Source organism: Coffea arabica, chromosome 5e (assembly GCF_036785885.1).
Source record: "Coffea arabica cultivar ET-39 chromosome 5e, Coffea Arabica ET-39 HiFi, whole genome shotgun sequence".
Classification (NCBI taxonomy): domain Eukaryota; kingdom Viridiplantae; phylum Streptophyta; class Magnoliopsida; order Gentianales; family Rubiaceae; genus Coffea; species Coffea arabica.
Window position 1 is genome coordinate 51,137,587 of NC_092318.1, and position 23,276 is coordinate 51,160,862.

The 23,276-nt window shown below is 38.2% G+C and overlaps 1 protein-coding gene and 1 pseudogene across 3 annotated transcripts; one reads left to right on the forward strand and one right to left on the reverse strand.

The window, feature by feature from the left end:
• Positions 1-2,429: 2,429 nt before the first annotated feature.
• LOC113687843 (sodium/calcium exchanger NCL2-like) lies at positions 2,430-8,143 on the reverse strand. Of its 3 annotated transcripts, XM_072049140.1 has the most exons (11): positions 7,293-8,143; positions 6,289-6,362; positions 5,733-6,158; positions 5,405-5,623; positions 5,114-5,298; positions 4,791-4,936; positions 4,440-4,704; positions 4,111-4,256; positions 3,705-3,960; positions 3,231-3,518; positions 2,430-2,942 (listed from the first exon to the last, which is right to left on the reverse strand). In XM_072049140.1, the coding sequence occupies exons 3-11, from the start codon at positions 6,124-6,126 to the stop codon at positions 2,709-2,711; spliced, it is 2,133 nt and encodes a 710-aa protein (XP_071905241.1). In that variant the 5' UTR covers positions 6,127-6,158; positions 6,289-6,362; positions 7,293-8,143; the 3' UTR covers positions 2,430-2,708. The 3 variants fall into 3 exon arrangements, with proteins under 3 accessions (XP_071905241.1, XP_027061163.1, XP_027061164.1); XM_027205362.2 differs by having other exon boundaries at positions 5,733-6,362; XM_027205363.2 differs by lacking the exon at positions 7,293-8,143 and having other exon boundaries at positions 6,289-6,731.
• A 5,319-nt stretch (positions 8,144-13,462) lies between these two features.
• LOC113743249 (glutamate receptor 2.7-like) lies at positions 13,463-22,551 on the forward strand (annotated as a pseudogene).
• Positions 22,552-23,276: the final 725 nt, after the last annotated feature.

Genomic DNA, 23,276 nt, shown 5'->3' on the forward strand with positions numbered 1-23,276 from the left:
AAAAGAACATATTTTTATTTTATTAACCCTGAATCAATCCAAAAAAATAGAAAAAATTTTTTGGTTATTATTTTATAAAAACCATATCTTTGCTTCCATAAATAGTTTTGAATCAATAATTATTTTAAATCTTAAAAATGAATATTAAAAAATTAGATAAATTGAAAGAAAAATAAAAAAAGAAGAAATCATTTTAATTCTTGAAGTATGGTTCAAATTGAGGAAAACATGCCTTGTGCTCTCCGCAACATGCCTTGAACCACAAATTCGAACCATACTTGAGGATTTAAAATAATTGCTTCTTTTTATTTTTCTTTCAATTTATCTAATTTTTAATATTCATTTTTAAGATTTAAAATAATTATTGATTCAAAACTATTTATGGAAACAAAGATATGATTTTTATAAAATAATAAGCAAAAACTTTTTTCTATTTTTTTGGATTACTTGAAAGTTAATAAATAAAAATATGTTCTTTTTTTAATGCAATGTGGCCTCAATAAGGGCATTTTCGGCATTAAGGGAGTTTTTGTTAAATTTTTGATCATTCAAAGGGTGAGACCGTTATTTGGACAAATTACAGGGATTGATTGGTAATATGGTCAAACCTCAGGGGAGGTAAATGTAATTAACCCTTTAAGTTTTCCCGTGAGGTCGCGTGCCCGTACAAGTGTAGTGCTGAGGAGTGAGGGGAGGACCAGCGATGATGAACACGGCTTAAGGGCTTGGGGCCCATGGGAGCTTTGAAGCGTTGGACCACCACCCAGGAATGGGATGCCCATTCTTGCGCCAGGACGCCGTAAAGTTTATCCTTTTCGTTAGTTGTTAGTTGGGATGCATGGCCCAGTATCAAGTTGCGTCAAGTATGGGTTGATCCATTTATCTGTCGGCAAAATCATGTTTGGTTTTAAGTGCCAAATGTTTAAATACGATGAGACACATTATCGCTGTCTAGAGAATAAACTATTTATTTACAAATTTCCTTTTTGGATGCATGAAAAAAAGACTTGCGTCACAAACTCCATTCAAAATTTGATGAAAATTACAAAAATGGGCCCACAGTTGGACATTTTTGAGAGGGCAGTTTTAAAATGTCCATCGATCCAATAAACACTAATAATGCAATGTAACAGATGAAACACTCTCTTTACGATCTTATCCTCCTCATGTCATCGGAAAAAAGTCAACTATATAATACTGTGCAACAAAAACAATCACTATTTAACTCAATTCAACACTTAAACTTAATGAATTCATAAATGTGTTTCATAACAAAAAATTGAACATTTGAATTAATTAAATGACGTTGAATTTTCTAAACAAAATTTGCTTTAAAAAATAAGTGATAAGCTGTTATTCACTTATCACTGAATATGATATACATTCAAATGTATCTAATTTAATATTTATCAATTTAATAATTTAATAGATTTAGATTTCAAGTTTTAGTTTTCAAATTTTAATTTTATCGCAAAGTCAAGATTGTTCTGCATGCCAAATATTACATGAACTTTCAGGTTATGATTTTCTAGCTTTTGGGTCCAACATATAGGACGTCGAAATTTAATACTTTCTTAGCATAAGTATTATGGATCTTGAATGAATTAAAACAATATTCACCATGGGAACTATTTAGCAATTTGGTAAAAGCATAAAAAGAGAAGCCCCGGGGGGGAATAAACCTGACCCTAGCTTTTGATTTTGCGATATTTCCTAAGTTCTAAAACACGCATCGGTTGGTCTGTTGGTGTAAGGTCGCATCAGTTGATTAGGTCACCAAAACAAGCGTACCAAGTCCTTTTCCTAATAATCCATTCATTGACCATTTGGCTGATTTTGCTTTGGTGGGAAGAGACTACTTGGTGGTGATGACTGATGAAGACAAGTAACGAGAGACAGAAGGATGCCGAAAGGCAAGGATCTTAAAAAGCTGAAAAGCCAAAATAAAACAGATGGCTATTTTTTTTTCTTCCAATTTTTCCACTTACAACTCTTTTAGTTCCCTCTTTGAATTGACGAAAAAGCAAATTTTGTGAGTTGTTTTGTGGGTCAAGAGCCCAAAGGTTTCAGGCTGTTAGCTCCAATGGCAGTGGGAGTAAAGCTCAAGACTTTATCGCGGTCACAGATTACAAATTTTTCCACGGACGAATTGGTTAATTCACTGAATATTGTGGATTGATGCGCTTTGCTTTATCAAATTTATTTTCAACAAATTGAATACAAAATAATTATAAGAAGAATCCTACTGCGACAATATCAGAAAATCGACCATTACTTTCATCACGTGACTAACTTACCGTTAAGGGATACTGATTTTATCTTTAAGAAGTCCTTATGATTTTGTAGTTTTTTTATACTTATTCTTTGACATTTCATATTGCTCATTGTATGGAAAACGCTCTGCCTGAAACTTAGAAATTTGCTATGTATAAATAAAATGCATGTTAAATTGCGGATTCTGCATAAAATTGATAATCTTTATACATTCTACAAAAATCAATTATTTTAAAGGCTAAGTTATACTTCCTCTATCACTATATCATCTTTCTTATCTATACAATATACACTAAGGCATTCAAACATAATTCACACGTAACTTCGCAGCTAACTGATCTAAAGCTAATCACACGTACAATCAGTTTGATGATGCGCATGAACATTCATCCGTCTCCAAGGGTCAAAATCAAGTGTGGTTCGATGGGCAAATATCATGCGTGAAGCAGATAAACCAGGACCAAAGATAATGGATACAGGAAATAGGCCACGAGTGAGGTCCAGAGCGGGATGATGGAGCTGAAAGTTGCAATCAAGCCCACGATAGCCGAGACTATCAGAACTATCACTACTTCAGCTGAGAAAATCCATGTCAGGCCTCGGAAATATATTAGAGAAAGCAGGACAGAAAAGCCCAGCATGTTGTTCATGAAAACTCCGCCATAAATCTGCATTAATTATTAAACCTTTAAAAATGTCAATTTCTCTCGATAAGTGAATAACTCATCACTTGAATATAATTTTCTTTCTTTTTTTTCGCTACGTTGACAAAACTATAATGGACTTGGAATTAGCACGACATAATTCATGTTCATTTGTTTTTATTTGTTCTAATTGCATTATGTATTTAAAAACCTCGTAATGTCAATTTTAGACCAAAGCCTCGTCAGCTCTTTATATCCGGTGTTTAGTGTGAAGTTTAGCTTTAATCAAGCATCGGAATTGGATTAACAAACCTCTGAAAATGTCAAAGAAGTGGTTCTTGGTTTCTTTCTGCGTGCCTCGCTGATTGCTGAAATTGCTATCCTAGCATTAGTAGCCAGTGGGACTAAGATAAAAGAGATGAAAAATGATGGCATATTTGCGGCTTCCGAAAAATTCTGAACACTTTCTATGAGGGGTTCAGCTAGAATTCCCAGCATGCCTGTGCCAAGCACCAAAAGAAATATGGCCTTGGTCCATGCAAGTAGAGATTTGTTAATGCTCTTCACCTCCAATAGTTGGTCAGTCTGCTCCCATGATTTCTGCACAATTTTATAGACAGTTTGCCATTTATTACCAGCCAAGCCAAAATTATACCCACAACCGAAGCAGCTAAAAAAGTCCCCTTTTACTTTGCTAAAACTTGGCTGATTCCAACTTTCCATTATGTTAGTTTAGTCAACGTTAAAACAAATGTAATCAATTCAAAGATCAGAGCCCCCACATACTTGAAAATTTTCATCCTCGCTTTCTTTTGAGTTGGTAGATGCATTGTCATTCTTTTGCAGCCATTTTGACAATCCTGTAGCAAATTCTTCCTCATTAAGCATACGATCACCATCTGTATCGAGTTCTTCCATCATCTTGGCCACTGCGTCATCCACACTTAGAGATGTAGGACCAAAGTTGATCTCGGTCAACAGTGTTTTCAACTCGGAAAATGATATGCGATTATCCTTGTCCTCATCAATGCTATCAAACAACCTGGAATACAAAACAAAGGGGAACAATGCACAAGTATTTCATCAGCACGTACAATTCCAGACTTATTTCCTACGGAAGTGACAGCCTGCAGCAAAAAGGGTCGGGGTGAAATGAATGCTTAATGAATTGTATAATCTGAAACTAATTGACCTTTTTATAGCAATTATATCTGGTTCTCCATCTTCTGTCAAAAGGGTTCCTAGTGCAGAGCTCTGAACGTGTTCCAAAATTTCTGATACTATATGCTTCATTATTTCGCGTTCTTCCCTTTTCTTTTGAATCCAAGGTTGGAGGACCTGTTATGTAGTACAAGTATTGAACATGAACGAGGATGAATCAAGTAGTTAGTGAAAACTCCTTCATGAATATCTCTGTGATCTAGCAAATTAATCTGCTTTAGCTAGACTCTTGATGAACTTAAAACTTGTTTTTATGGAGGCAATGAGAAATATTTTGAACCAGGTAGCAAAAGATGGTACCTGGTACAAGTGTTTCAGTGACTTTTTGGAGAGATATCGTTTACCCAATGCCTGTTTTGTGTCATCAAGCCATTTTGTAACGCCACTGACAAATTCATCAATGCTAATTTTCTCATCAGCGTCCATGTCAAAATCCCTCAACATCTCTGCCGTTGCTTCATCCTTGTCCAACTCTACATTCCTAAATTTGATTTCCTTGAGCAATTCTTGTAGCTCAGAAACAGAGATGAAGTTGTCCCCATCATGATCCGTATTTCGAAATAGCCTGCAGCAGAGCAGTACGAGTATTTTAATGTTTCTTCAACCAAAATAGATGGAAATTTCAGTTTCCATCTGAATTTGACATCACACCTTCTAATCGCTGTTACATTAGGTGCCCCTTTAGGGGTAAGTACCGCGCCTATTTCATGATTCTGCACATGGTTCAGGATGTCAACCACCAAATGTTCATGTTTTATGTATTCTAATCGTCTTCTTTGGATCCATGGCCGAAAGATCTGCATAGCATTCCCAAGTCAAGATCACCACGAAAATGTTGACAACATTGTGGAAGAAAACTAATCGCTATCATAATGTAGCAAAAATTAAGCACTAAATAGATAAGAGAAAGCTGAATTTGAAATGTACATAGTTAAATGGGGAAAAAACAATAATCTCTGCTTCAAATGAATTACCTGATAGAAGAAGTATACGAGCAAGAATGTGACAGAAATAAGCAGAGAGATAATGATGAAAGCTAGTTCCCCCGAAGAAGATAGACCAAAGACTACTGGAACTTGGATGGTAATAAAGGGTATCACTGAGAGAACCATAATTCTTGCTGTGTGCGATGTCCTTGTATCCATTGTCAAGCCATAACCTGCGACAGCAACAATTTATGCTAAGCTAAATATATGGCACTAGTTTAGGTAGATGTTAAAGGCACTCAGAAGCTATTCAAGTGGAAAATGAAATTAGGAATAAACCCTTTGATCGGGAAAATAATCTCTTGAATTGGCTTCGATTGCTAGTACTGGAACTTGCGAAAGAAGTACGTTTCTTGCCATTGGGGAATTCTTGACTGGCAACGATGACACAAGTTCCCCAAACTATTGTAAGCAGCAAAATTGTTGATCCAGCCAGCAGCCCTGCTCCAGTTAGGACATATTCTTGGGCAGTTTCTCTGCTGTTCAACAGTCCAGATGCTGATAAAAACAGTCGTGAAAAGAAACCAGGACAAATCAAAGGGTTAGCTTAGCTCCTTTCATCTAGAATATTTTGGTCGAGAACTCAGATGATTAAGGGTCTGCTTACCAAGAAGGATGAGAGCTTCTGGAAGAGATCCTAGAACATGAAATGCACTTGCACCAAAAATGCCAGGGCCTAGAATTTTGAAAATTCGTTCCCCTCCAGAAGCAACTAATGATTCTCCCCGAAACAGCAGGTATTCATACACCACGATAAGGAAGAGATGCCCCAAAAGAGTGTTTGAGCATGGTAAGAAACCATACAGTTGCTTACATCCTTCTGAAGAATCCATCCCTTTGAAAGCTATAAAGGATGATGACTCCTTTTCACGGAAGTCATCAACGCCATCTGAAACCAATTCAAGATGGTTGTCGTGGCCTAGTAATACTCTACCAGCTGCAACGTTGGCTGTCAATAGCAATAGAAGAAAAAAATCCACAAGCCTTGCAGTTTTTCCCATTAATCTGATCGATATCACGAGTACCGTTGATCCTAAAGAAGCAAGGCAGCTGTTCAAAAAATTTTTTTTTTTTTATCTTCAAGAATTGGCAGCTTGGAATGCTGATTAGAAATGAAGTTTGATGAGCCAATGAATTTGTCAAGTTCTTATAATACTACCTACTTTTGGTCAGTTGACCTGGGACAGGAGGAGCTTCTATTCACAGAATCCGAGTTTGAAGCTCATATGATAGCCGCCTGTTGAAACAGGTATTAGAAAATTTTGAATATGTAGGCTACAAGTAATTTGTTTCTTGCAAGTTAATGTGTTGATCTGGCCTTTTTCTTGAAGTTGAAACTTCTACCTATATTGCTCCTAGGAAGATTCCTAATACTATCCACATACAACACTAGCAGTATACTTTTCAACGTTCTGTAAATCATTTTCCGAAAGTAAGAATCGGAGAGTCGTGAAACCGATGAACTTATCCGCCCCTGTCACCTTAGATTTTGTCAACACACCTCCACGAACCTTATTAGGGCCAAGTCTATAAAACCGAATCTCTGTCACTTAACTCAAAAAAATTTTTTTTTTAATCACAGAGAACACAATTTTGTGGGGTTGGGAGTAGAGGTAATGTAAGTAGGGTGGATTCAAGATCTCTAGCGTACCAAAAAAAAAAAAAGAATTGAAGAGAATTAATTGATCAATTGGTTAATCAGATTTATCAAATTTAGATGTAACTAGACTAATATCATGGTTGTTCATTAAATTGTTACCTCATGCAATATATACATGAGTTAAAATCAAGTATATAGGTTATATTCCTATGATTAATAACCGCAATTATTACGTAATGATCTGTATCTGTTGACAAAATTTTCAATCTCTTTTCGTACTTGTTCTAATCACGCAAGTACATACAATTTGTTGAGAATAGAGTAAAAAACTTGAGGAGCCCTTAAATTACCATCGTTGTCGAGTTCTGGTCCCGATCTAATTTTTATTTCCGATGAGCTACTAAACAATTAAAAATGCATAGCTTAAGTGCTTCCGGTCATTTTATACCGAAGTCAAGCTGGAATTAAAGGGCAATTTCGTCCAACCATAATTGAAACATCTGGACCAAAATTAGCATTAGATCCTTTAGACAAGAATTCTAACACAAAAAAGCAGTAGATCTTCACCTTGAACCGTTTACCAATAATCTCCTTGTACCTAAAGATAGAATCCAACCTCTGCAAGCAAAAGCTCTACCAGCGGTGTGGGGAACAACACAGTGACTAGCAACCCAGCCAATCAAGCATCTTGGTGGCATGGTTCAAAGTCACGGTTGCGGTCGCGGTCGCGGCCCGGAACGTTCCACATCGATCTCGGCATATCGGTCGCGGTCTCCGTGAAACGCAAATTTTAAAGTATTTAATATTCTAAAAATTCTTAATAATATAAAAAAGTATGCTAAATAAAAATAATTAAAAAATAGCAAAAGAAACGGCCAAGTCAATCCGTCGCGGTGTGACTCGGATGATTTCTCGTCTTGATTCGGGATAACTCGGTGTGACTCGGCCGAGTCAATCCGTCGTGGTGACAACTCGGCCGATTTCTCGACGAGTCAAGTATTTCGATATCGTTTTGTCACGGTATCGTATCGGTAGGAGCCGAGACGGTGACGACTCGGCCGAATCGTCTCGGTCTCGGCCGAGACTTCGAACCATGCTTGGTGGTGGTGGTGGTAGCGGAAATGGCATGGGTGGTATTGGAAGCATTTGTACCATTGGAAATCCTAGTTGGCATGCCTTTCGTGATGGCGAATGCTCAGGACTTTATCCACAAAGCCACCCATGGCTGGCCGAAGCACATCGATAACGACGTTTGGGATGTGGCCGTGGAAAGACGGGACAAGAAGCTCATGGAAATGCTATCCTCTTCTTCTACTCCTGATTAACAATCTAACTAAGGAAGCACTATGGCCTATCGGTGAATTTTTGGATCTCTTCATGTTTTGCAAGCATTGAAGTTGTAAGCAGACAAGTTGAATTGTTGTCTTCCTTCTGCAGCTCACTTTAAACTTTTGAACAAAAAAAAAAAAAAGGAACAAGCTATTGATGTTGATTGTCTGGATTTGGTGGATGATAAAATAACAAGAGATGTTTGAGTAATAATAATAATAATAAATCCAGCTCCTGCTACTTCAACTATTACTTAAAACCTGTAGATGAAATCATTAGCGGAGAGAGAGAAAATTATGTGCTTTTAATTCTTTTCTTGATACTTCAAATGTGGTTGGACAATAATATCAATTGCTTCTGGCTTGACTCACATATAAAATGATCGGAAGCGCTTAAATTATGTATTTTTTATTATTTAAGGGCTCATCCAAGATAAAAATTAGATCGGAGGCCAGAAATTGACAACGGTGATAGTTTGAAGACTCCCCAAATTTTTTACTCTTGGGAATATATATATGAAGGATAAGATTCCCACTGGGTGACCTTTTAGCTTTTAGTCCGGGCTCTCAGACCTCATAAAGCTCAGATATTAGATGGGTTTAGTTTAGGCCTTTAGATTCGTAAGCCTTTTGTGGTAAAAATTGGGCCTAAACTTGTAATTTTTAGTGTCCAAGTCCAAGCTTTGTCAAGGCCAGAGCCTTACCCATTCGAAAGCCTAATCAGGAATCAGGACTGCCTCCCGTGTCAAGCAACAATTAGAAGACTTCGATTTTCCTGATCAGGGTGATATTGGAATGTTTTAATATGGGCTGACAATCAAGTATCCACCAGTTGTGTAAACCCGTAGACTGCAGAAATCTTAAGATCAAAGTTTTGAATTCGAAATCTCTTATTTATATTAAAATTTTTTTTAAAGTTAATTGATATTTGATGGATAAGACTCTATTTATCCCCTCTAAGTTATCTATTGAAATATTGATCAATTGGATTTTTTTAAAACTTGTTTTAAAGAAAAAAATTCTAAATTTGTTTTAATCACCTCGTTTATATCGCAAATATATACTTTTCCCACAAAGTGCTGCCCTATAAAAAAGGATTCATCTTTCTTTACCCTATAAAATAGATTAATCATCTTGATTAATGTTTCTTATTTTGATAATGTACACAACTATTAAAATAAAGAGGATTAATTTTTCTTACGCCCATAGCGCATACAAGAGTAATCTAGGATATATCACACATGACACGTGTTAAATTTGAATATTAACTTTAAGTTTTACATATGTGATATGTACTCAAATTCGCGTATGTTAAATTTTAAATTTTATACGTATGGCATGCATCCAAATTCAACTCTAAATTTTAAGCATACGTATGCATTCAAGTCCATGTGTACACTTAAAAATATATGAACGATGCTTTGAGGTGTGAATGGTCAAATTTTATTAGCCCATATGGAACGACAGCACTTTAGAAATTGATGGGAAGATGTCGAAGCACTGAATTGTGTAAAATAGCGAGATTGAGATTGTCATTGTCGAGACGAAAAGTTCATTTGGGCCACCAAAAGAATGCGCGGTTAAAGAACATGTGCTGCCAAATTTTCCTGCGTGGCAGAAGAATAAAGAATAGTGATGGCAATTAGTTAGGAAGTTGTGTATAAACATGTCAAGCAAGCAACTGCATGCAATCAAGACAGACTTTGGCTAGTAAACAAGTTGAACTTGGATTCAAGTGCTGAGGACATTGATAGATTACGGACGTTGATTCAAGTGTCAAAGTTGAAGCATCTGAATGTAACAGTTTTTCTTGGAAACTCAGTGCAGGAAAGTCTTGATCCAACAAAGACTGTTGGTCTATTATATATGGCATTAATGACAAGAATCTATAATATAAAACTTACGTAGCAAAGTCTACCTAACGCCAGAATGAATTGTGTATTTGTACCTCTGATCTGAACTAGCTATATCACAAAAATGTGCCATTAAAAATTCATAGCTAAGCTTTCAAAAACAAACATACTCACGTACATGAGTGCGTAGATTGGTTTGCTGACAATCTTGCTGATGCAGGAGTGCTGCATTATGCCTGCAGCACTGGATTTTTTGTGGAAATTTCTGGAGATCAGGAGAAGTTTCATTGATTTGGGATTGCTATGAAATTCCACGTTATTGGCCCTTGTTTCACTTATCAATGCCACTCACTTTGATTGTGGCTTGATAGTTTAGGAATCCTGCATCAAAAGCACTGAAACTGTACAAATATGTATATAACTCATCACACCTTCATCTACGAACTGCTCTCCAGCTTGAACTTTAATCAGTCGTTTTAAGTAATGTATTTCCTCAAAAGATTTTCTTCACCAAAGTTACTAAATTCATTTGCGCCACAAAATTGTATCTGTATGCATATTAATCTCTTAGCATCCAAATAACTTCAAATATGTTCTCCTTGCGCCTCTTCTCGATGAGGTAAATATTCTATCCTGGACTGCCTCTTAATCTGGCATATCTACCTACTGGCACTGACACTAATCCTAGTTTCTTACAACTCTCGAAAATCAACTATTAATCCATTCAATACCATGAATATATTTAGTTATCTACACATGGCCTGTGCTCTTACTTTTCATGAGTTTAATGGAGTAGTTTAATAAGTGGAGATGGCACCTGATAGGTACAGTTTTGAAAGTTCAAAGGACTAAGTACGAGGACAAAATTTTAGTGCAATTTAATAACAAGACTTAAATCTACAGTAGAATTTCCAGGAAATTTTCTTCCCTCCATTCATTCAAAGTTGAAAAAGCAATCATTGTCTGTGCTCTATAAGTATGTAGGAGGAAGTGGCGGCTTTAGTTGGAACTTAGAACCAGCCACCCAATGGAAATATCTCCTTATCTCCTACTGTTCCTTTCCGCCTTGGCCTTTTCTGTGGCGGCCCCACCTTCATCTAAGGCGAACCAAAGGGTTCGGTGGATCGCCTGCCCAACTCTCGCGGGGACTCAGTCGTTCACTACAGTCCTCAATTAAAATCGGAATAAATAGGGCAGCGATCCAAATTTAAAGCGGAACTTATATACATTGACATCCCAAAAAGGAGTATAAAGATCGAATATACAAAGGTTCTTAATCCTTCATACGTCCAGCCCGTGCCAAACACTAGGGCGAGAACCATTACAAAGAATAACAAAAGAACTAGACTAGGCTAGTCTATGCTCTCATCCTGCTCGCCGTCCCCTGTTAAGGAAAACACAACTAAATGGGTGAGCTAAAAACTCAGTGAGGTTCCGAACACATAGTCAGACAATCAATTCAATACGTTAAACATGGAGTATCAATAATTCAAGAAATTTTTACAATGGAAAGCGATAGTAACACATTCATTAAAAGGATACGAACTCACATGGAGCTATTCGTTCGTTCGTTCGTTCGTTCCCCTGACATTTTCCCTTATTCCTTCAATTATTTGAAAATTTCCTTTTTGAGAAGTAAAATCCTCGTGCCTTCGTTCGTTCATTCATCCCCTTCCGGACATTGACCGGATTCCACCCATCCGGACGTTGGCCGGACTCCACCCATCCGGACGTGGCCGGACAACAAGGTAATACTCGAGTATACCAAATTCACCCAGGGTCACCATATCGCCCGACCGAATCCGCTTCTAGCTCGAGTCGATCGGTAACGAAGGGCAGGGCCCAATTCAGCCAAAAGGCTTACATCATGCGCAACTAATGTTTAATCATTTAATCAAAAAAGTTTCACATTTATTTAGGTCGAGTGCGATAAAGTACACACTCGCCTAGAAAACTCGTTTTAACAATCATTGAAAGCACTTAACACATTATCAATCCATAATAACAAGCCAATAAGTCAAGGAAATATAACAAACAAGGAATACTCATCTATGTACGCAAAACAACGGGTAAAATATCCTTCCGGATATTATTTTCAGTCATCGAGAAAACCTAAATTAAACGAGAAAGAATATTACAGATCATCTAGCACAACAATTAGGTGCAATCAAAGAAACTCGACAATTATTGAGTAGAACGTACAAAAAGACTTTAAAGTGAAACAAGGACATTTGGACCCGTGGACAAAAATAACTAGGGTTTCATAGACCAAACGTAAGTATACCCGTTCAAATAGAAACTTAGTCCTCAAGTAAAAATTTGGGCAGCATGCCCTTTGTATTTTTCTATTTTCCAGCCATTTATGGCTTCATTCTTTTACTCAATCAAACCCAAGGTTATCCATAACACAATTTCATTTCAATAGCCATTCCATAGGCTCAAAACAATACAAGAACAAAAATTAAGCTAATATCGAGTGCGGAAATGAAGTTTACAAAAGACAGTTTTGACGGGTTCTTGCGGAATGGGCACATCCGAGGCTACGCTTATCGGATTGAGGTGAAACTTATACCCTTTAGAAGCTAAGACACAGGGCTCCAATGTTCGTGAAGATCACTTAGTCCAATTTCCAGTGTAACCTAATCAAATTCCCAATTCACATAACCTAATTCCAACTAATCGGCTATTTAACCGTACTGCATTCCAATGGCCATATCTCAGTATACCAAGGTCCGTTTAAGGTGTTCTTGGTGGCGTTGAAAAGCTAAGACAGAGTACTAAAACTTTCATATTTTGGAAAATGGCTAAATCCGAACGGATTATAGTGAATAAACACAGCCAAATAGACTGAACTGTCTACGCGGAACACTGGAATTTAATCTAGAGCAGCGAGGGTATTTTGGTCTTTTTATAGGCTACATTGCTCCGATTGAGCTGAAATTTTGTAGGAACCTATAAAATACCATTCTCTACAACTTTCATGTTTTATGCCAAACCTAATTCGGCCTCTAACATGGTGCAATAAAACCGGATAGAATAGAGCTGAAATTTTTCTCTCTTTCCCTTGCATTTTTGGCCACAAATTTCGGTCAAAGGCAGCTGGAAATGAGGGGATATTTTGCTCAAATATCAATGAGCTCATGTGGTAAGAAAGTGGTGATCCAGTGGTGCGTTCAATCGGTAGTGCGCGGTACACGTCGGTTCGCACCGTTTTTCCTTAAATCACACGTACTAGGGTTTTTTCTTCCCAATCACTAACTTTTTATCATTGCTCCTAATCACATATTATTTCTCACCTAAAAGTCACTCTTAATCACCAAATTTGAATCCTTGCTCCGTACCGAAAAATCATCCTTCGAAAAATCGCGAAAACCCTAACTTGCTCCAACTGAAAACGAAAAGTGAAACCCTACTTTCTAGGTTCATTTACACTTATTGGGGAATGATTGGGTAGCAGGACTATAATAAATGAATAATTTCTAAATAAAAAGGCATTTTTGAGAAAAATATAAGAAATTTGCGAGTACTCACATTTTCAAATCTTGAACCAGTTTCAATGGCCAGCGGAAGTATGCATGAGGAGAAAACAAAAAATATTCAGGCTGTCAAAGCCAAAGGCATAATAGGTGCAATTGTTGATCACAGTATCCGCATAGGTAAAGAAGAGATAGTAGCAATGGACATGGCTGTTGAAGATGTCTACAACCAGACAAAACAAAAGGTGACTCTTCTAGTAAAGAACTCTCGAGGGAAAGCTGTCCAGGCGACTCTTTCTGGTATAAATGCATTTTCTTTTCCTTGGATACTGTTGAAGTGTTTGTCGTGAACATTGAATGATTGCTTGAGCTAAAGCATCTTATAATACGATTAAAGTAACCGGAATATATATAAACTACAACGATGAGAAAAGAACAACTCCATGCAATTAATTAAGTACGATACTAATGTCTTGTTTCCATCGTATTGTAGCTAGGGATCTTATCAAGAAGAAGGCCCAAGTCATTTTGGGATCAAGATCATGGGAAGAAACATCCTCAGTTGCTGAGCTTGGGAATCAATATGGCATCCCTACTCTTTCTTTTGCTGATCCATGCCCTTCATGGGCCACCGAACGTTGGCCATTCTTTATTCAAGCTTCTCCCAGCAAAAATTTGCAAATGAAAGCGGTGGCTACTATGGTCCAGTCCTGGGGATGGCGCCGGGTTAATGTCATATATGAGGATACAGATTCTGGTGTAAATGGAATAACACCTCATCTGTATGACGCCTTGCAGGAAGTTGGAGCTCAAATTAGTCCTCTTACAGCCCTTCCATCTTTTCCGAATGCTTCAATGTTGTGCGGGGAGCTTGCGAAGCTTAAGGCAGAACAATGTAGAGTCTTTGTAGTTCATGCTTCTTTGGCCTTAGCAGAACGCATATTTCAAATGGCCAAGGGGATGAATGTTAAAGTCAAGCCACAGCAGCAACTCTTGACTTCTTGCTGCAGCCGCAATTCTTGATTCTTGACTGTGGCAGAATTTTGTAATCCCACATCGCCAGAAGCTGAGGGAATAGCCTCCATTGTTTCCTATAAATAGAGAAGGCCTTTGAGAAGTTTAAGTGCACCACTTAAGAGAGTTATATGGGCTATTAGCTTCTTAAGTCATTTAGCCCATTCAGTCAAATATTTTAGGCTCTCTTATTTTGAGTTTAGGAATATTTTCTAAACTCTTTTGTAAGTGCCTATTGGCCTAGGAACCACTTTCCTACGGCTTTTGTATTTCTTCTTCATAGTAGAAATATTGCTCCTCCCTCGCCCGTGGACGTAGGTCAATTTGACCGAACCACGTAAATCTTCTGTGTCTTTTATTTGCTTTGCTATCTGTCTTTATATGGTCGGTTTTACCGCCTAATTATTATATGGCTGGTATCTACCGCCTATCTATTATATGGTCGGTCATACCGCCTACTTTGTGCTAACTTGAGTTTGTCTATTTCTTGGCCCGGTCCTAACAAACTGGTATCAGAGCTGGTTGTTATATTTTGCAAGACACGTTCATCTGGTGGGGTCCGTCCATCCTGTGGGGCCCACTCATCCTGTGGGGTCCGTTCATCCGTGGGGTCCGCTCACCTTGTGGGGTCCGTTCATCCCGTGGGGCCCGCTTATCTCGTGGGATCCGCTCACCCTGTGGGGCCCGCTCACGAGACTTGCATATTTGTTTGGCCAATTTTTTGAGACAAACTTCACGTTGCAGATTTTGTGGCAACAATGACGATAACAAAGACGGTTGTCGAGAAATTCGACAGGAATGTCAACTTCGGAATGTGGCAGCTCAAGATGGAGGCCATTCTTGTTCAAGACGGAGTTGATCTAGCGATTCACGGAATCGAGAACAAACCAGAAGATGTCAAGGATGCGGATTTCGCCGATATGGATAAGAAGGCCAGATCCAGCATAATCTTAAATCTCTCCGATGAGGTATTGCGTGAGGTAGCAACGGAGACTTCGGCCAAGGCTATGTGGGATAAATTGAAAGCCTTGTATATGAAGAAGACAGTCGAGAATCGGCTATATTTGAAGCAGAGTTTGTACATGCTTCGGATGTCTGAAGGTACATCTATACTCTCCCATCTTGATAAATTTGATTCCATTATTATGGATTTGGGGAATATAGATTCGAAAATTGATGATGAAGATCAAGCCCTATTACTTTTGTGTTCCCTTCCCCAGTCTTTTAAGCATTTCCGCGATACTATGATTTATGGAAAGGAAACAATTTCGTATCGGGAAATTAAATCTGCATTAAAATCTAAAGAGCAGATAGATAGGGACATTACTGGGGAAACTAGTGGGAGTCAAGCCGATGGCTTGTTTGTTCGGGGTAGATCTGAAAAGAGAAACACAGAAAATAGAAGTAGATCCAAGTCCAGACATAAAAATGTGGTGTGCAATTATTGTAAAAAGAAGGGCCATGTTATTTCTGATTGCTTTAAATTGAAAAATAAAGAAAAGCAAAAGGGGAAATTTGTTGAGAAAAATACTGAATCCGCTGAAGCTAGTATAGCAGCTGATGAGAATGATGGAACCATTTTCTGTGCAACGGAAAATAATTTTAGGTCTAACAATGAGTGGATTTTAGATTCGGGTTGTTCGTATCATATGTGTCCCAACAGGGACTGGTTTTCAACATATGAATCAGCTGAAGGTGGAGTTGTCTTAATGGGCAACAACGTTGTTTGTAAAGTTGTTGGCAAAGGCACAATTCGGATTAAAATGTACGATGGTATTATGAGGACGCTCACAAATGTTAGACATGTTCCAGATTTGAAGAAAAATCTCATCTCTTTGGGCACTCTTGAGTCTATAGGGTGCAGGTATTCAGGTGGAGACGGAGTTCTCAAAATTACTCGAGGAGCTCTTGTTGTTATGAAGGCACACAGATCTGGTACTCTATATATTTTGCAGGGATCTACTGTTACAGGTGCTGCTGCTGTTTCTACATCAACTTTGTCTGATTCTGATTTTACCAAATTATGGCACATGAGATTGGGGCACATGAGCGAGAAGGGCTTATCTATCTTATGCAAACGAGGTCTTCTTGGTAGTCAAAGTATTGGAAAGATGGGACTCTGTGAACATTGCATTTTTGGAAAGCAGAAGAGAGTTAGCTTCCAGTTGCCGGCAGTTCACAGGACCAAAGGAACTTTAGACTACATTCATTCAGACCTCTGGGGGCCTTCTCGTGCTCCTTCTAAAGGTAGTGCCAGGTACATGTTGACTTTCATTGATGATTATTCAAGGAAAGTTTGGGTATATTTTCTTAAGTATAAAAATAATATTTTCCTAACTTTCAAGCAATGAAAAGTTTTGATTGAGAAGCAAACAGGAAAACACATTAAGCGGTTGAGAACAAATAATGGCATGGAATTTTGTGGAGGTGAATTTAATGAATTCTGCAAGAATGAAGGAATTGTTCGGCATCACACCGTCAGGATGACGCCTCAACAAAATGGTGTGGCTGAACGTATGAACAGAACGCTTTTGGAGAGAGCAAGATGTATGATCTCCAATGCAGGGTTGACAAACGACTTTTGGGCAGAGGCGATCAATATGGCCTGTTATATTGTCAACCGTTCTCCTTCTGCATCTCTTGATTTCAAAACTCCTGAGAAAGTTTGGTCAGGTACTCCTGCTGATTACTCCAATTTAAAAGTTTTTGGTTGTCCAGCATACATGCACGTGAATGATGGAAAATTGGAGCCTAGGGCTAAAAAGTGCATTTTTCTTGGGTATGCTTCTGGGGTGAAAGGATACAGATTATGGTGTCCTGATCCCAAATCTCCAAAATTTGTGATCAGTAGAGATGTTACTTTTGATGAATTGTCTATGTTATCTTCCAAGAAGGAGTCTTCTAGTCCTTGTACTACTGATAGTACACAGAAGCAGGTGGAGCTTGATATTGGCAGTTCTGGTCCTTCTCAGACCAAATCTTCTATTCAACAAATGCCAGTAGATGCACCTGAGTCTACTGTGGAAGATAGTTCAGAAGAAGAGGAATATTCCATAGCCAGAGATAGACAAAGGAGAGACATTCGACCACCACAAAGATATGCAAATTTAGTTGCATATGCTTTGTCTATTGCAGAAGAAACTGATGCAGTTGGTGAGCCTTCCACCTATTCAGAAGCAGTTTCTTGTGATGATTCTGCAAAGTGGTTGATTGCGATGAATGAAGAAATTGAATCTCTTCATCGTAATGAAACTTGGGTTCTTGTAAAGCCGCCGTCAGCTAAGAAAATTGTTGGATGCAAATGGGTCTTCAAGAAGAAGGAAGGTATTCCAGGGGTTGAAGATGCAAGATATAAAGCACGATTGGTTGCAAAGGGCTATAGTCAGGTACAAGGTGTTGATTTTAATGATATATTCTCACCTGTTGTTAAACATAGCTCTATTCGTGTTTTGCTTGCTTTAGTAGCCATGTATAATTTGGAGTTAGAACAGCTCGACGTTAAGACAGCTTTCTTACATGGCGAACTTGAAGAACAAATTTATATGAGACAACCCCAAGATTTTGAAATTGAAGGTAAGGAAGACCATGTTTGCTTATTGAAGAAATCCTTATATGGATTGAAGCAGTCTCCAAGACAATGGTATAAAAGGTTTGATTCCTTTATGTTGGGTCATGGTTATTTGAGGAGCATGTATGATAGTTGTGTTTACTTCCGGAAGTTAAATGATGGTTCTTTCATTTATTTGCTGCTTTATGTTGATGATATGCTCATTGCTGCCAAGAATTTGTCAGAAATTCACACTTTGAAACTGCAGTTAAATAGTGAATTTGAAATGAAAGATTTAGGATCAGCTAAGAAAATTCTTGGCATGGATATCAAGCGAAATCGAGGAGTAGGGAAATTGTTCTTGACCCAGAAAAATTACCTTGAGAAAGTTTTGGAGCGTTTTGGCATGAAAGATGCTAAACCAGTATCTACTCCTCTTGCTAGCCATTTTCGGCTATCTGCTGCTCAATCACCAAAATCAGATGAAGAGGAAGATTATATGGCACGGGTTCCTTATTCCAGTGCAGTCGGCAGTATTATGTATGCAATGGTTTGTACTCGTCCAGATATTGCACAAGCAGTCAGTGTTGTTAGCAGATATATGTCTTGCCCTGGTAAAACACATTGGCAGGCTGTGAAGTGGATTCTCAGATACTTGCGAGGTACTTCAAATGCATGTTTGGAGTTTGGAAGAAATAATAACACTTTGGTTGGTTTTGTAGACTCAGACTACGCTGGAGATCTTGACAGGAGAAGATCACTTTCAGGCTATGTATTTTGCATTGGCGGTTGTGCTGTTAGTTGGAAAGCTACTCTACAACCTGTCGTAGCTTTGTCTACTACAGAAGCAGAATATATGGCTGTGACCGAGGCAATCAAAGAAGCCTTGTGGTTGAAGAGTTTATTTAGCGAGCTAAGTCTATATCAAGGTGTTACTGATATTCGCTGTGATAGTCAAAGTGCCATACACTTGACTAAAGATCAGATGTATCATGAGAGGACGAAACACATTGATGTGAAGTATCACTTCATTCGGGATATCATTGCTGAGGGAAAAGTCCTTATTCAGAAAATCAATACTAAGGACAATCCAACCGATATGTTTACGAAACCTCTTCCAATTTACAAGTTCAAACAGTGCTTGAACTTGATTGGTATTCATTGTTGGTGATTTATGCCCATTGGCGCTTATGTGGAGAATGTGGAGCAATTTTACTATTGTCGATAGTGGTACTCAAAATTATGCCAAGGTGGAGATTTGTTAAAGTCAAGCCACAGCAGCAACTCTTGACTTCTTGCTGCAGCCGCAATTCTTGATTCTTGACTGTGGCAGAATTTTGTAATCCCACATCGCCAGAAGCTGAGGGAATAGCCTCCATTGTTTCCTATAAATAGAGAAGGCCTTTGAGAAGTTTAAGTGCACCACTTAAGAGAGTTATATGGGCTATTAGTTTCTTAAGTCATTTAGCCCATTCAGTCAAATATTTTAGGTTCTCTTATTTTGAGTTTAGGAATATTTTCTAAACTCTTTTGTAAGTGCCTATTGGCCTAGGAACCACTTTCCTACGGCTTTTGTATTTCTTCTTCATAGTAGAAATATTGCTCCTCCCTCGCCCGTGGACGTAGGTCAATTTGACCGAACCACGTAAATCTTCTGTGTCTTTTATTTGCTTTGCTATCTGTCTTTATATGGTCGGTTTTACCGCCTAATTATTATATGGCTGGTATCTACCGCCTATCTATTATATGGTCGGTCATACCGCCTACTTTGTGCTAACTTGAGTTTGTCTATTTCTTGGCCCGGTCCTAACAATGAAGATGATGGAACAAGGTTATGTGTGGATCACCACAGACAGTGTAACAAGCCTTGTCCATTCGATGGACTTCTCCATGATGTCATCGATGCAAGGTGTACTTGGAGTAGAGAGATATTATCATGATAAAGGGCGGAAGTATCAGGATTTCTATGGAAGATTTCAATATGAATTTGGCTTGAAGTACCCCGAAGAAAAGAACCACGAGCCTGGAATTTCTGCACTAGAAGCCTACGATGCCATCTGGTCCTTGGCTTTAGCAATGAAAGAAGGCAAAATCAATCACTAACATCTTCTTGACAAGCTTTCCAGCACAGATTTCAGTGGATTAAGTGGTAAAATTCAGTTTTCTGAGCAAAGATTAGCTCCATCTGTGAATACATTTCGAATAATCAACGTTGTTGGAAGGAGTTATTTAGAGCTTGGAATCTGGTCAGATGGAATAGGATTTTCCGTGGAAGTTGGTGAGAATGCCAAAAACAATGTCTCGATGGAAATTTTCGGAAAGTTGTTTTGGCCTGGAGGATCTCTGAATGCTCCAAGAGGATGGGACATCGCAACTGTCGCCAATGCATTGAGAATTGGCGTGCCTAATGCATCCCTGATCAAGCGCTTCGTGGATGTGGAATATGATCCATTGACAAAGAGTTATGCTGTGTCTGGATTTTCTATTGATGTATTTAAAGAAACTGCAAGTTATTTGCCATATTTTCTACCATACAGTTTCCATTTGACGGCACCTACGATGCTCTAGTGGAGCAAGTTCGATTAAAGGTCAGTCTATTTTTTTTTTTTTAAACTTCGTTCAATGTTTTGTTTTTTGACCAATTTATCTTAAATTGGACTACTACATTTCATAGTCTCCTAGAGCAAATTGCAGAGGCAACATTGAAGGACCTGTTAATGATTCGGATCCATAACTAATCTTCAGCTCTTTATAGGCACAGGCAGTCAGCCTATTACATTGGTTCTTCGTGAATAGGAAGACCAGACATCATAAATGAACTAATAGTTATTTAATGTTCATATAATTGATCTTTGGATCCAATTGAACATGACATGCTTCATGCAGAACTTTGATGCAGCAGTTGGCGACGACATACCAATAATATCCAAGCGATGTGTAGATGCAGATTTCACGCATCCTCACACTGAATCAGGGCTTGTGTTGATAGTCGCCATTCAATCACAATCTAACAGGAGTTGGCTGTTCCTGAAGCCGTTCACAAAAGCAATGTGGTTCCTTATAGCATCCATAAATGTTTACAATGGTTTTGTCATATGGATGATTGAGCGAAATTACTGCTCAGAATTGAAAGGATCACCTTTGAATCAGATTGGAACTCTACTCTGGTTGGCCTTTGCTACATTATTTTCACCACAAGGTAAACATTCAAAATCTAATTTAGCTAATTGAAAGAAAAGAGAGAACATAAGAAAATGTTAATACATATCTTTTTGCTTTGAGGACAGGTGAAAAATTGCATAGCAACCTGTCAAGGGCAGCAACATTGGTGCGGTTGTTTGTCGCACTAATCATATCACAGAGCTATACAGCAAGTCTTACAAGCATGCTCACTGTGCCCAGGCTTGAACCAAAGGTTGCAAACATTGGCACACTGAGAAATAGCAATGCAGTGATTGGGTACTCGAGAAAAACTTTTGTTAAAGATTACTTGTTGAATGTCTTACACTTCAATCCAAACAACATCAAGAATTTTTCATCATTCGAAGAATGTGCCGATGGTCTCAAGAATGGTAGAATTGCTGGAGCATTTCTTGAGGTTCCTACTTCTAAAGTTTTCCTTGCCAAATACTGCAAGAGCTTTATGACAACAGGCCCAACATACAAATTTGGAGGTTATGGATATGTAATTCTCTACCCATTTAGCTTCATTGAAGTATATGTTTGCTATTTTTCCCATTCCTTCTCTGCCTACTACAATTTTTGTTAGCCTAGAAGACTATGATCCATGCCTACTGTACATAATAAAATCTGTAACAATTAATCCTAACAATTCTAGGTGGGTTATGGGCTCAATTATCTGAATGTTGAAACATCAACCTTGAAAACCTGACTAGATCACCTTTTTTTTTTTTTTCAATGAGATGCTCACATGTACATTAGCAAAATTGAGATCTGCATCCAACATTATCGTCATAACGAGATTATTCTTGTCTCAGGCATTCCCAAAAGGATCTCCACTAGTTGCAGATATGGATGAGGCGCTTCTAAAGGTGTTTGAAACCGGTACACTGAAAGATTTGGAGGACAAATTAACAGCGTCTGAGACATGTGTTGAGGACTTTGAATCAGACAGTGAAATTCTTAGCCTAAGCCCCGGCAGCTTCTGTGTTCTATTTCTGTTTACTGCAGGCACATCAACAGCAGCCCTGGCAATCTATTTTTTTCATTCCAAATACAAAATGGAAGAATCCACGCCTGCACATAAGCGACTTTGGATGCTAATTCTGATGGTACTGATAAGCTGGAGAAATCAAAAAAGCCAATTTTCAAGAAAAGTTGGCCATGCTGAAGGTTCCAGAGATTCTCCATTGCATCACACTCAAGGAAGCAATCCTCGAAACTTGGTGTGATTAAAACTACTTCCATGTATAGTTTTGTAACATATGCATATGTGTAATGTACAAAATAGATGCTTGCATGATTAGATGCATCACTAGAAGTTTGTACAAAAGTGATGGCATGTGTACCTTGTATTGCTAATGTAGATATTGTCTTCCAATAATGTAGATATTCCATGTCATAAGTACAACACAATTTCACTCCCAAGTGGCAAGTATTAAGTAACTTTAAGGGGAAGAGAGATGACGATATTAGATACTGCCTTCTACAATTATATGAACACAACACATAGTTAATTACTGACCTTTCTAAAACGGGATGAGAGTTGCCGGACTTGACCTACTAACGCCTTCTTAACCTTTCTCCCCACAATGTCATGACATAAATTGGACTGAATTTCTGGCTCTTAAGTTGTCCCTGTAAAACTTATTTCTTGCGCTTCATTCAAGCAGCTTCCACCTAATTCTTCTGACGTAGTCTCATTCCATACGAAAATCACACGAGATTCATTCAGATATCAAAGGGTTGCACACTTTTCTTTTCTTTTCTTTTTTTTTTTTAATACCATTTTGCTTTCTTTTGGCAAGTCTATGACTCGGACATAGCCTACATATGGAAAATATTCAGAAGAAGGGCTAATCCCATTCATGGGATTGTGATTATTTCTTCATTTTCTCGTAATGTATATGGGCTTGAGCCCTCAGCCTATGATTTTTGCTTTTCCTGATCAAATCTCATGCCCTACTTCATGCACATTATGAACGCTATCACAAATGTGTGGAGTGCATTAATCTTGTGTCTCCCCCTTCAGTTTTTACTAAGGTACTTGAACAACAGTTATGAGTTGTTGAGTATGGAAAGGAGAGGGGGGGAATTTAAGTATTTATGTTGACTGACTTATTCTTGTAGTTTTAGAAACTCTTGAGGTTGGC

Coding starts and splice junctions, on each gene's coding strand:
- LOC113687843 (XM_072049140.1), bottom strand. CDS start 6,126: ATGGGAAAAACTGCAAGGCTTGTGGATTTTTTTCTTCTATTGCTATTG. Junction 5,624..5,732: donor AGAAGCTCTCATCCTTCTTG/GTAAGCAGACCC, acceptor TGTTTTTATCAG/CATCTGGACTGTTGAACAGC. Junction 3,961..4,110: donor GATATAATTGCTATAAAAAG/GTCAATTAGTTT, acceptor TTTGTATTCCAG/GTTGTTTGATAGCATTGATG.